A 12,864-nucleotide genomic window follows, 5' to 3' on the forward strand; every position below is an offset into this window, starting at 1 on the left:
ACTGAGACTAGAACTCTGGGGAATCATACATTAAAGGAAATGGAAGAGTGAAATAGGTGGACCCTAGGGACCTTATCAAATACAAGGACTGAAAAGAAGCACTTAAATGGAAATTCCTAGCAAGGATTATGCTTTTCATTCTTAATGACAGCTGTATATCTATACATTGAACCCTCACCATTTATCTGCAGCTCTTGTGGAATCTGAGGCTACATTAATAAGACAAATTCCTTGTTCTTCTGGGGCTTATATTTTACCATGGGAAAGGAAAAAAACAGGTAACAAACAAATGTAGATGATTAGAAATACAGTGTAAGCAGGAGCATGTGACAGAAAATGCTGCTTCATGAGTTGGGCTACTTTGTAATAATCACAGTTTTGCATAGAACTGAAAATTTCTCGCTCATCCATCCACCATCAGTGTTATCAACCTTTCCTTCCCTTGCCAAAATTGTAGTCAAGACATATTTCATAAAGATGAGCATCAGTTGCTCATAAATGGTATAATTATTTGAATTTTGAACATAAGAAATGATGGTTTACAGTGGTAAAGAGGTATGTTGAGGGCCAGGTGCGATGGCTCACACCTGTAATCCCAGCACTTTGGGAGGCCAAAGCAGGCAGATCGCTTCTTTGTTCAAGGAGTTTAAGACCAGCCTGGGCAACATAGCGGAACCCCATCTCTACAAAATATACAAAAATGTTGGGTGTGGTGGTGGGGGCTTGTAGTCCCAGCTCCTTGGGAAGTCAAGGTGGAAGGATTGCTTGAGCCCAGGAAGTTGAGGCTGCAGTGAGCCATGATTACACCACTGCACTCCAACCTGAGTGACAGAGTAAGACCTTATCTCAAAAAAAAAGAAAGAAAAGGAAAAGGTACGTTAAAACATGTTTTGTTTTTGTTGAAGTTTGATGACCTTCCCTAATTTACTTATGTGGTTGAAATCAATGTATGTGTGCAAAGCCACTAAGAACAAAAATGTACCTTTCCAAGCTAATTTACCACATGTCCTATGAATGTTTTAAAAGGTAACAACTTAAAAACCAATAATACTGATTTGTTTTTTCTTTTTTCATACGGTGTCTTACTCTGTCACCCAAGCTGGAGTGCAGTGGCTCCATCTCAGCTCACTGCAACCTCCGCCTCCCGGATTCAAGCGATTGTCCTGCCTCAGACCCCACAAGTAGCTGGGATTATAGTTGCCCACCACACCCGACTAATTTTTATATGTTTAGTAGAGATAGAGTTTCACCATATTGGCCAGGCTGGTCTCAAACTCCTGATCTCAGGTGATCCGCCCACCTCAGCCTCCCCAAGTGCTGGGATTATAGGCGTGAGCCACCATGCCCAGCCTAATATTGATCTTATACTATCTCTCTGTTACTAGATCCTCCCAAAGTGTTTTGAACTCTTTTCCATAGCTTTACTTTTCCAAAATAGCTTTTTAAAGAGAGTATTACAGTGTCTAGATCCTGACTATTTGAGATAGTTGATGTATAAAGGCATTTACAATAAGTTACTAACATCATACAAACTGGCATATTTTATTTGAAGTGGATATATTCATTTGTAGTCAAAGGAAGGTAGACTTTGGGCTGCTTACAATTTGAAAGCCTGTTACCTTTTTAAAAAATGAAATTTGGCCAGCTGTGATTCACACCTGTAATCCCAGCACTTTGGAAGACTGAGGTGGGTGGATCCCCTGAGGTCAGGAGTTCAAGACCAGCCTGTCCAGCATGGCAAAATCTCATCTCTACTAAAAATACAAAATGTAGTTGGGCGTGGTGGCACACACCTGTAGTCCCAGCTACTGGGAGGCTGAGTGAGGAAAATCACTTGAACCTGGTAGGTGGAGGTTGCAACACTGCACTCCAACCTGGGTAACAGAGTGAGACTCCATCTCAGAAAAAAAAAAAATATGAAATTTGTCAATTGTGACTTGTAGAGTTTTGTTGTATATGAACCTGTCCCAATAACTGACTTTATCAAATATTGAAAGAACATTATTATGCTTTCTTTAAAAACAATGTTGAAATTCCTTGTATGCTGTAAATTGGGTCTCTTTAAATTCATTAGAGGTCTAAGTTTATTCAAAGCAAGGTCATTTATACTGGATGACTTTTTGCACTCAGATGACTTTTTGCACTTGCAAGTAGTTTTCCTTTTTGAAATATTTAACCACAATTTATCCATATAAGTTGTTTTCTCTGCCCTAAGTGCCGAGATAATGAAAATTATCATTATGCCTATTAAAAGAATAGGATTGTCCAAGAAGAGATCTTAGGGATGGGCCTTTGGTGCCTGGATTAAGGGGACTTTTAAAGTGTTTACTATTGTTGCCAGGCGCCATGACTCACGCCTATAATCCTAGCACTTTGGGAGGCCAAAGTGGGTGGATCACCTGAGGTCAGGAGTTGAAGACCAACCTGAGCAACATGACGAAAACCCATCTCTACTAAAAAAAAGTTAGCTAGGCATTGTGCTGCGCACTCGTAGTCTGAGCTACTAGGGAAGCTGAGACAAGAGAATAGCTTAAACCTGGGGCAGGGCGGAGGTTGCATTAAGCCGAGATTGCGCCACTGCACTCCAGCCTGGGTGACGGAGTGAGACTTCATCTCAAAAAAAGTGTTCACTGTTGAATTAGATAAACTTGAATTAATGTCTGTCACCATTTATTTTTGACAATATGAAATATAAAGTATTGCAACAAAACTTCAAGCTAGAATACCTAAATTTATGCATCCCGATAATTTATCCTCTTCAAAGTTGACCTATTGGGATTTGAAGTCCACAAATCATCTTGGAAACAATTTTTGAAGCATATCAGGATTTTTTCACTTTCTTCAAGGGTGACAAAAGTATCTTCTGAGAATAAGTTTAATGTTTTACAACACTCAATCATTTGGAGCTAAAATTGGCAAAAATGTGGTTGATCAAACTGAGTAACTTTTTAAATGAGAGATAAGGGGTAACCATTAAAAAGATTATTTTCTTTGTTCAACTTTTAAACTGTCCTTAAAGACCATTCTAAAAGATAGTATTAATAGTTTTCTGAGGTGACTATTTTTAAAGATACCACATTCTAGAAAGATTGTCAGATTTGTTAACTTTGTAGGTACTTCTTATTTTTCTGTTCTAACAAATACTTCGTTATTTTCACCTAGAAAAATAAATACTTATGATCTATTTTATTCCTCTCATATTAGAATATATATACTTTTTAATCTGTTTTTTAAACTACGGCTTCTGTATGATGAAACAGTCTAAAACTTGATGAGAAATTTTTTCACTCTGAAGTCTTAAGGGTGACAACTAGATTATAAAAATAACTCCATGTGAATGGATTTGTGTATGTGCTGTTGTCACTTATTGATACATGTATATTTCTTGTTTTCTGGTTAGATTTATTCTCCTGACCATACCAGCAGTAGTTTTCCATCAAATCCATCAACACCAGTTGGATCACCTTCACCTCTCACAGGTAGGCTTGTGTTTTATCTAACAACTTCACAACGTGTGGGGCTACTTAGAAATATTTCTAGTTTATTTCTCAACAAACTTTAATAAAAATTTGTGAAAAATCATTTAGATTTGACTATAAGAAACCATGTAAAGAGAGCCTTCCTCTTGAATTCATTTTGGAGAATATTAAAATATTTGCTAATTTTGAATTATTTATTAATATCTTCCCTGATTCTTAATGTAATTTGTGATCATTTCTAAGAACAGTAGTTACAACAGGATAAAAATAAGACAAGGCAATTGGAATTAAGATAAAATATGGAGAAAGAATGAAATCAAAAATTTTTCTAAAGTAATTTTTTTAGAGACAGGGTCTTACTCTGTTGCCCTGGCTGGAGTGTAGTGGTATGGTCTCGGCCCAATGCAGCCTCTAACTCCTGGGCTCAAATGATCCTTCCACCTCAGCCTCCTGAGTAACTGGGACTACAGGTGTATGCCACCATGCCAAGCTAATCTTTTTACTTTATGTAGAGACTGGGTCTCATTATGTTGGCCAGCCTAGTCTTGAACCCCTGAGCTCAAGCATCCTCCCACCTTGGCCCCCCAAAATGCTGGGATTACAGGTGTCAGCCACCATACCCACCCCCCCCCAAAATTGTTTTTATAAGATAGCATGTAAAATAAATAAGATTAGTTTATTTTAAAATACATGTAACTTCTTCCTTGTTCTCCACACTTACCATGTACAGCAGGTAAGATTCAAAGATGAATAACTACTTCTGCTAGATAGTCTGTTTTTATTTTTAGGTCAACTAAGTTATTTCACATAGAAAAAATTCTTGGGAATGATGTGGTTTTTCTGCTAAGGAAAGAACTCTCTGTGAAGGTGGATGAATATTGTTAGTGAAGATAAGTGGTTTACATTTGTTTTTGTTTTGTTTTGTTCTGTTTGAGACCGAATCTCACTCTGTTGCCCAGGCTGAAGTGCAGTGGCGTAATCTCGGCTTACTGCCACCTCTACCTCCTGGGGTCAAGGGATTTCCTGCCTCAGCTTCCCAAGTAGCTGGGATTGTAGGCACCCACCACCAGACCCGGCTAATTTTTGTATTTTTTTGTAGAGATGAACTCCATGTGAATGGAGTTGGCCATGTTGGCCAGGCATGTCTCGAACTCCTGACCTCAAGTGATCCACCTGCTTCATCCTTCTCCCAAAGTGCTAGGATTACAGGCATGACCTACTGCACCCGGCCCACATTTTTTTTTTCCTTAATATTTTTCACATTAGTTTAGACAAGTTCTAAATACTGTCCTGTAGTATAAATTTGTTGAGACATGATTGATGTTATTGTAAACAGGATTTTTTTTTTATTTCTTAGGAATAAATATATAAAAATCTTTAATATCTTTTAAGCTATAATTTTAAAACTTGAACTATATTTTTCTGAGCAGTGTTTGGAGAAAAGCCTTGCTGAAGAAAAAATATATTAGATTGTTTTGAGGAAAAGTTATTAGGCAACTGGATAAAGTTATCATATTCCTCCAACAATAGTTGAGGGAACAATTCTGTTTTCCTAATCAAGCCATTAGTTAAGTCCATGCAGTTTTGTTGTTGTTGTTAAGCCTTTTTGCATGGGCCATCACCTATGCTTTGTGTATTAGCCTTGTGGCTCTACTAAGAAGCATTCCGGTTTGGGGATGATGAACTGCTGGCAGCTGCTTTCAGCTATGAGCAGGTTCTGCCACTCTCCCAGACACCAGGGCTTCAGCTGTCTAGTAAAAGTTAAACAGCTGTTCCCCACATAGACAAGACTATGAAAGACCCATTGACTTAAAGTTGTTGTTTAGCAGAGCTGAAATTACAGGACGAAGGATGTAACTCTAACCCTACTCACCCTCTTTGCACAGTTTTACTAAAATTATCAATGTCATTTTTGTCACAGCTTGTTTCACTTTCTCATCTGAGGTATCCGTATCAGCATTCCCACTACCTCTCCTTGTCTGTCTAGTAAGATAGCTGCCAAAATATCCTTTGGTTTTAATGAACACTGAGTAGGAAGGCAGGCCATGGCAGAGCTCAGCATCTATGAAGGGTCATCAGTCAAGTGCAGAATCCAAGATTTAGACATTTTCCAAAAACCTAGTGGTCACAAGTAAAATCTCACATTTCCTCCTTCATCTTTATTTGATATTTAATGGGTGATGCTCTCTTTTTCTCTTTAATTCAGGTTGTTAATGAAAATCTGGACTGTTGAATTATGTAATGAAGGCTTCTTTTTCAATTCAGCAGTCATAATCAAAGAAAAGTACTTTCACATACTTGTGTTGAAACAGCAAATCAAAGACTGATTTTAAGCAGGTCCATCTCTCCTGTCTCCTGTATCTATGGTTCTTACCTAAACGCACATACACCCCTGCCCACCCATAGCAGGGCAGAGATGAGATGGAAAGAAGAAAGGAAAGCACTGTGTGATAAAATATTCACTGTCAAAGGGAGAAGGAAAAGAATAAGAGCAAACCAGAGCTCCTATATAAATATGTGGACATTATTTTGCATCTTGTGTGGCAATGGCCTGTTATCTAGAATAAAAAATTCTACCCACTGTGTGGGTGGAATTCTCCACACTTGCCCTATTCCTTATGCTTTTGAGCATCAGTTAGACTTAGCACAAGTCTTTTAAAGATAGATACACATGTGCAGAGCCACATAAGCAGCTTCTAAGGCTATCATTCTTTAAATCCCCAATGTTTTCCTTGGAAACTTTTCAGGTCAAGAGCATACATTTCTACACAAAGAATGCTTAGGAGGAAAGTTCTGAGATATTGTATCAGTTAGAATGCTTTAGGCTAAAATGAAAAGAAACTCTTGTCTCAGCTAGACTGAACAGTAAGAGGATTTATAATCTTGTGTAGTGAGGTCCTGGCCCCCTATGTCAGGGCTCATGCTCTACTTTGCAGTTCTTCCTCAGGCTGGTAGAAAGACAGTGTGGTTCAAGGTACTACATGCAGACGTAATAATCTCCAATAGATGAAAAAAGGACCATCTCTCTTTTTTTTTTTTTCAGTTAAAAATTCCCTAATTTTTTATTCCCGGTGCCACTACCACAATTTACAGGGCAATATCACTGATGTAGTGAAAAGAAAAAGGCAAAACCACAACAGATAAAAGACCTCAGGAATATACATCTTATTGTCACTACATTGCATTAGTCGGTAGCTACACTTTTTGCAAACTGGCTATGACAGTCCCGAACAAGAAGGGTTTCCTGTTTAAGCTACAGTAACTTTTCTGACTATGGATCATTGTTCCTTCTGTGGCAGATTTTTACAGTTCCTCTAATGCATTTGGGACAACTGTCTCAACGTAACCTACAGCTTTCCTGACAAGTCCTTGTTCTCTCTCCTGCTAAGAACTGTAGCCCTTTTCTGCTGTTTTTAGAACCTTCTGCTACCATATCCACCACTTTCACCACCATAGGGAATGCCTGAGCTTCTTCCACCAAAACTGCCCCCTTTCATGGGTTCATAGTTTGATTGCTGTTGTTCACTGTAATTCCCAAAATCATTATAGTTTCCACCACCACCATAGTTACCACCGTCAAAGTTTCCTCCATCACTCCACCACCACCACCATATCCTTGGTCCATCACCATCATAGCCCCCTCTACTACTATAACCAGGAATACCAATATAGTTGCCACCATCACCTCCAAATGCATTATATCCACCATCACCTCCTCCATAACTACCTCTGCTGCCACCACCTTCACCACCATAGCCTTCTCTTCCACCAAAGTTTCCACCACAGCCAAAATTACCTCCACCACCTCCAAAGTTTCCTCCATAATAAAATTGCCAGATCTACCTCTATGACCTCTTTGTTATCCAGCAGACTTCATCTCTTGTTTAGAAAGGACCTTTTTTACTTCACAGTTATGCCCATTAATACTATGGTGGTATTTCTTTTTTTTGTTTTGTTTTTTGTTTTTTTTGAGACGGAGTCTCACTCTGTCGTCCAGGCTGGAGTACAGTGGCCGGATCTCGGCTCACTGCAAGCTCTGTCTCCTGGGTTTACGCCGTTCTCCTGCCTCAGCCTCCCGAGTAGCTGGGACTACAGGTGCCCGCCACCTCACCCGGCTAGTTTTTTTGTATTTTTTAGTAGAGACGGGGTTTCATCATGTTAGCCAGGATGGTCTCGATCTCCTGACCTCGTGATCCGCCCGCCTGGGCCTCCCAAAGTGCTGGGATTACAGGCTTGAGCCACCGTGCCCGGCCCGTGTGGTGGTATTTCTGAACAACAGTTTTATCAACTGTATCATGATCATCAAAAGTTAATGAAGCAAATCCTCTCTTTTTTCCACTCTGCCTGTCTTCCCTAACGTCTGCGGTTTCAATCTTGCCATACTTCTCAAAGTAGTCTCTCAAATTATATTCTTCTGTTTCTTCTTTAATACTACCAACAAAAGTTTTCTTCACTGTTAGATGGGCACCAGACTTTACAGAATCCTCTGTAGAAGCAGCTCTCTTTGGTTCCACTACACACCTATCAGCCTTGTGTGGTCTAGCACACCTTGCTGCCTCCACCTCTTCAACACAAGAATAAGTCACAAAACCAAAGCCCCTGGAACGTTTTGTTTGGGGTCTCATTACCACACAATCTGTGAGTGTGCCCCATTTCTCAAAATGTCTCTTAAACTATCATCTGTAGTTTCAAAGCTCAGACCACCATAAAAAGTTTTCTCAAAAGCTCTGGTTCCTTTGAATCATGGCCGTCTTCCCCCACCACCCACCCCCACAGTGGTGGCAACGGCCGGAGGGCTGGGGGCCACCAGGCAGCAGTTTTACCTTCATTTTGAGACCAGATGACCGGACTCACCTCTTCCAACTCAAGTTCAGTATCCCATCTATTTCTTTTAAGAGTCTTTTAAAAATTATTTTAAGGATCCTTTTCCAGAAGCCTCTTAAACAGATTTCCCCTTATGTCTTATTGGCCAGCACTGGGCCTAATGCAGTTACTTGCAACAGAAATGGTGCCACCATGTTTATCTTAGCATCCGGATTTATCCCTAGGGCTAAGAACAGAATTGCTCTCTCCTGGTTCCTATTAGGAAAGGACAGACCCATCTCCAACACCCCTTGTGAACAAAATCAGTGCTCTCGCCACAAGATAGAAGAGAGGAATGGCTTTGTTTACTACAGTTATTTAGGAAAAGATGAGCATTTGCAGTAAGAGAATAAGTTTACTAAGGGAGCTTGGAAGGCAAACAAGCAAAGTCTTCCTTTGCCTTTCATTACCTCCTTCTGGAATATAAGTGAATAAAAGTTCAATAATTGTAGTACTCAATAGTAATCTTCAGAGCATTCACAGAAAAAAATAAAAATGAGAGAAAGAGAAATTCTAATCAATTCTACTAATTGATGAGCTACTTATTTTTATTACCTGTCAGACTGCCTGATGTTAAGTCAGTTACCTGACTTCAGCATGCTTTAACAAAGTGCGTTACACTAGAACAGGCCAGCCTGTAATAAAAACAAAGTAAGTTTAAGTGTATCTAAATTTTTTCCCAGTTTAATGAGTTACACATTGAGGATAGACCTTTGTACAGTTTTTTAATAGCACCAAAAATTATCTAGATGATTTATTACCCGAGTAATTTAGTGTGCACATCTGATTCCTCAATATTAAGCTAGTGAAGAATCACAAAAACTGCATGTTTTGCAAAAGCAGATGCATGCTGACAATTCTGAGGCATTTGAACATAAAACTTTTGTTAATGTTGCACACAAAGTAAGTAATTTGATGATCAGGCTCCTATTACAGGGGACTTACGGAAGGAGTAGAACAAAATGATTGAAAAGTAAAGTATTACCAACATTAAGATAAATTCTTTTTTAATAATTAAAGGTATTTTTCAAAATCGATTATGATTAAACTGGTCACCTAAAATTCATAATTCTACATCAGTGCTTAGAAAGAAGTAATGCACTGAAATTAGCAGTAAGGTGTTGGCTGGTTGTTTTTATATATTTTGCATATAGTCAGTTACTGAGATTTTCTGGTTGATCAGTTCAGCCTTTTAATTATAAAATTAGCCCACAAGGTTTTGAAGCAATGAGCAATTTTAGATTGTCCATAATTTGTTTGTAGTTGATTTATGATTACATTTGTATGTCTAGCAAGAAGCCTTTAATGGTCCTCAAAATAATTTGTTTATAATTTGCTTGTAAGTAAAAAAAAAAATTAACTGAAGTGCATATTTTTTCTCACAATTTTAGTATTTAAAATGTATTTATGTAATCATAACAGTATGCATATAATTGTGAAATATAATCAGGTTATGAAGAATCTGTATCCAACTTTTCATCTTGCAAAATGTATATAATTGATGAATACAGTTACTACATTGTTTCATAAATAAATAGTCTTGTTCAGCTAAAATGAACTATAATAGTTCTAATTTACCTCAAGTTTTTCTAAGACAAATAAATTGTAGTGTCACATTAACTTCCTAAATATGGCAAATTGACCTGCAATAAAAGGTTCTAGAGTGAGACAAATTAAACCTTCAACTTCCAACTTTGATTTCTAATATAATTCAAATTGTCACTGAAGCTTTTATTAAGAACAAAAATATATATTTAATTAAATAGTCTTTATTCTGTAAATGACTTATTTTCAGATGCACAATCATGAAATAATGAAGATTTTGATCAGTTGTTTTTGTCTTTTTACTTTTAAAGGTGTTTTCACAAGACCATTAAAACATTGCCTTCTGTCTAACATATGGATGAATTTTTTTTTATGCTTTTCTTTTTATACTCTGAACTTGTATCTTTTCTTTTTCTATCTTTATTTTTTAAATTAGATTTCTACTTTTCTAACATCACAGGATAAACAACATCTTACAGAAGTTTTTATAATATTTTCCTAGTTAATGTATTTGGTATAAACTATTTTGGGAAATTTTTAAACAGATGACCCCAAGATCATTTAGAATCATGGGAAATTTATTCATCTGTGTATTGCTAAAGGCACAATCAGTTAATATTACCCCTTGGTAAGGCAGTTTGTCCTTATGTTAATTTATGTATACCCTTTGATTCAGAAATGATAACTATCCTCAAAACATCCTTTCCCCTGGGGGAAAAAAACTCAGAGTAATGTTTACTTATATCACTGTTCATAATAGCCAAGTGATAACAACCAAAATGTCTAGCAGTGAAACAATAGTGGCTAAGCAAATTAGGTGTAGAAGCCAGGCACAATGGCTCGCGCCAGTAATTCCACCACTTTGTGAGGCTGAGGCTGGCGGATCACTTAAGGTCAGGAGTTCGAGACCAGCCTGGCCAACGTGGTGAAACCTCGTCTCTACTGAAAATACAAAAATTAACTTGGTGTGGTGGTGTGTGCCTGTAATCCCAGCTACTTGGGAGGCTGAGGCAGGAGAATCGCTTGAACCTGGATGGTAGAGGTTGCAGTGAGTCAAGATGGCACTAGTGCACTACAGCCCAGGCAACAGAGCGAGATGCCATCTCAAAAAAAAAGAAAAAGGCCAGGCACGGTGGCTCAAGCCTATAATCCCAGCACTTTGGGAGGCCGAGACAGGCAGATAACGAGGTTAGGAGATCGAGACCATCCTGGCTAACACGATGAAACCCCATCTCTACTAAAAAATATAAAAAAAAACCTAGCTGGGTGAGGTGGTGGGCGCCTGTAGTCCCAGCTACTTGGGAGGCTGAGGCAGGAGAATGGCGTAAACCCGGGAGGTGGAGCTTGCAGTGAGCCGAGATCTGGCCCACTGCACTCTGGCCTGGACGACAGAGCGAGACTCCGTCTCAAAAAAAAACAAATTAGCCAGCATGGTGGCACACGCTTGTAATCCCAGCTACTCAGGAGGCAGAGGCAGGAGAATCACTTGAACTCAGGAGGTAGAGGTTGCAGTGAGCCAAGATCGTGCCGCTGCACGCCAGCCTGAGCGACAGTGAGACTCCATCTCAAAAAAACAAACAACAAAAACAAACAAAAAAAACTAAGTGTAGAGAATAAGGGGAATATTAATGTAGTCATTAATAGTATTACCAAAATTTCTGTACAATGCTAGAGGAAGGGGGACAGAATTTTAAAAGTGTGTACATTGTAAGTGCATTTTCTCAAGATACATAGGCATGTGGAATAAGTCTAAAGAATGTGCAAACATAAAGGTAGCTGTATTTTAAATTACAGGGTTTTTTTTTTATTCTGTTTTCTCAGCTCCCTACATTTTTTTTTAATTAATAATGAAAGATTTTTAAAAATGTATTGGGCTTATAAGTAGCCAATACTGTGCTGAAGGCCGAACAAAAATATTCATGTAAATTTATTTAGTTATTCAGTATCTTTACCCTTTCCTTCACAACATTATCAAGATCACTGAGTTAACCCAGGTGTGTGGGTACTTTTGGGTTTTAACAGGTACCAGTCAGTGGCCCAGACCTGGAGGGCAAGCACCTTCATCCCCAAGCTATGAAAACTCACTCCACTCCCTGGTAAGAGCCTCTTATACACCAATTTTATCTGATAGCTTAGAGTTTGTTTGTTTTTAGTAAATCTGGCATAACAGTAAAGAAACAGTAGGCTAGCATTGCACACGAATTCTTTGCTAACAAATGGCTGATTCAGTTGAACAATATAAGACACATTGGGTATGCCTTTTGCCATCTGTTCTTTGGGACATCAGGCTTCTGGTGTCAGGACAGCTGATGTTAAAATTTTGTTAGGAGGATTTTTGTTTCTTTGACAAATCTAGGGCTTAATCATTCTATACTTTTATGTCTACATATAAAGGGAAACTTTTTTTAAAAAGACAAGTAAAAGCAAGAGAATTTAATCCAGCAATGCAAAATTTTTACTCTTTTGTATTTTACCCTTTCTCGTAATACTGTGTGTGGTTTATTACATTTCCATTAAAAATTTTAAGTGAATACCAGTGTTTTTTGTCATGAAAGTGTTATATGCCATGTCTTCTTGTGGGAAAAAAAAAAGTGTATTGTGCAAATCATACAAGCAAAACATTATTTAACAAGGCAGTAAAGGAACCTTCTAGATACTTGAGCGTGAAGAATTTGTGAGAGAATGTTGACTACTGTTGCTTTTGTATACTTGTATTTGTAACCCGGAATTACACGGTATAATAAAAACAAAATAAGGATGATTTGATGGAATGCTAAGTCATGCTCTCATTCGTAATTCCAGGTTGCAAAGAGAAACATTCTTTTTCTGTGACTAACAGAACATTTTAAATTGAAGGAACATTTGCTTCTCATGTATTTTGCAAGCAATTATAAGCAATGTGTGCTGTTTAGATGCTAACCTCGTAACTTCCCTGTTGAACCCCAGCCTTTTCATATCTTAATAAAATAGATCTCGC

The 12,864-nt window shown here is 38.1% G+C and overlaps 1 protein-coding gene across 6 annotated transcripts in view; it reads left to right on the forward strand.

The window, feature by feature from the left end:
- Nucleotides 1-12,864, forward strand: part of TCF12 (transcription factor 12) — a 377,169-nt gene that overhangs the window by 327,065 nt on the left and 37,240 nt on the right. For all 6 annotated transcript variants that reach the window (XM_011983162.1, XM_011983160.1, XM_011983161.1 and 3 more), the window contains 2 exons: nt 3,401-3,479; nt 11,910-11,983. In XM_011983162.1, coding sequence (XP_011838552.1) covers nt 3,401-3,479; nt 11,910-11,983 — 153 coding nt within the window. The remainder of the gene's footprint in view (nt 1-3,400; nt 3,480-11,909; nt 11,984-12,864) is intronic.

The sequence above is a fragment of the Mandrillus leucophaeus genome, unplaced genomic scaffold (assembly GCF_000951045.1).
Source record: "Mandrillus leucophaeus isolate KB7577 unplaced genomic scaffold, Mleu.le_1.0 Scaffold247, whole genome shotgun sequence".
NCBI classification, from domain to species: Eukaryota; Metazoa; Chordata; class Mammalia; order Primates; family Cercopithecidae; genus Mandrillus; species Mandrillus leucophaeus.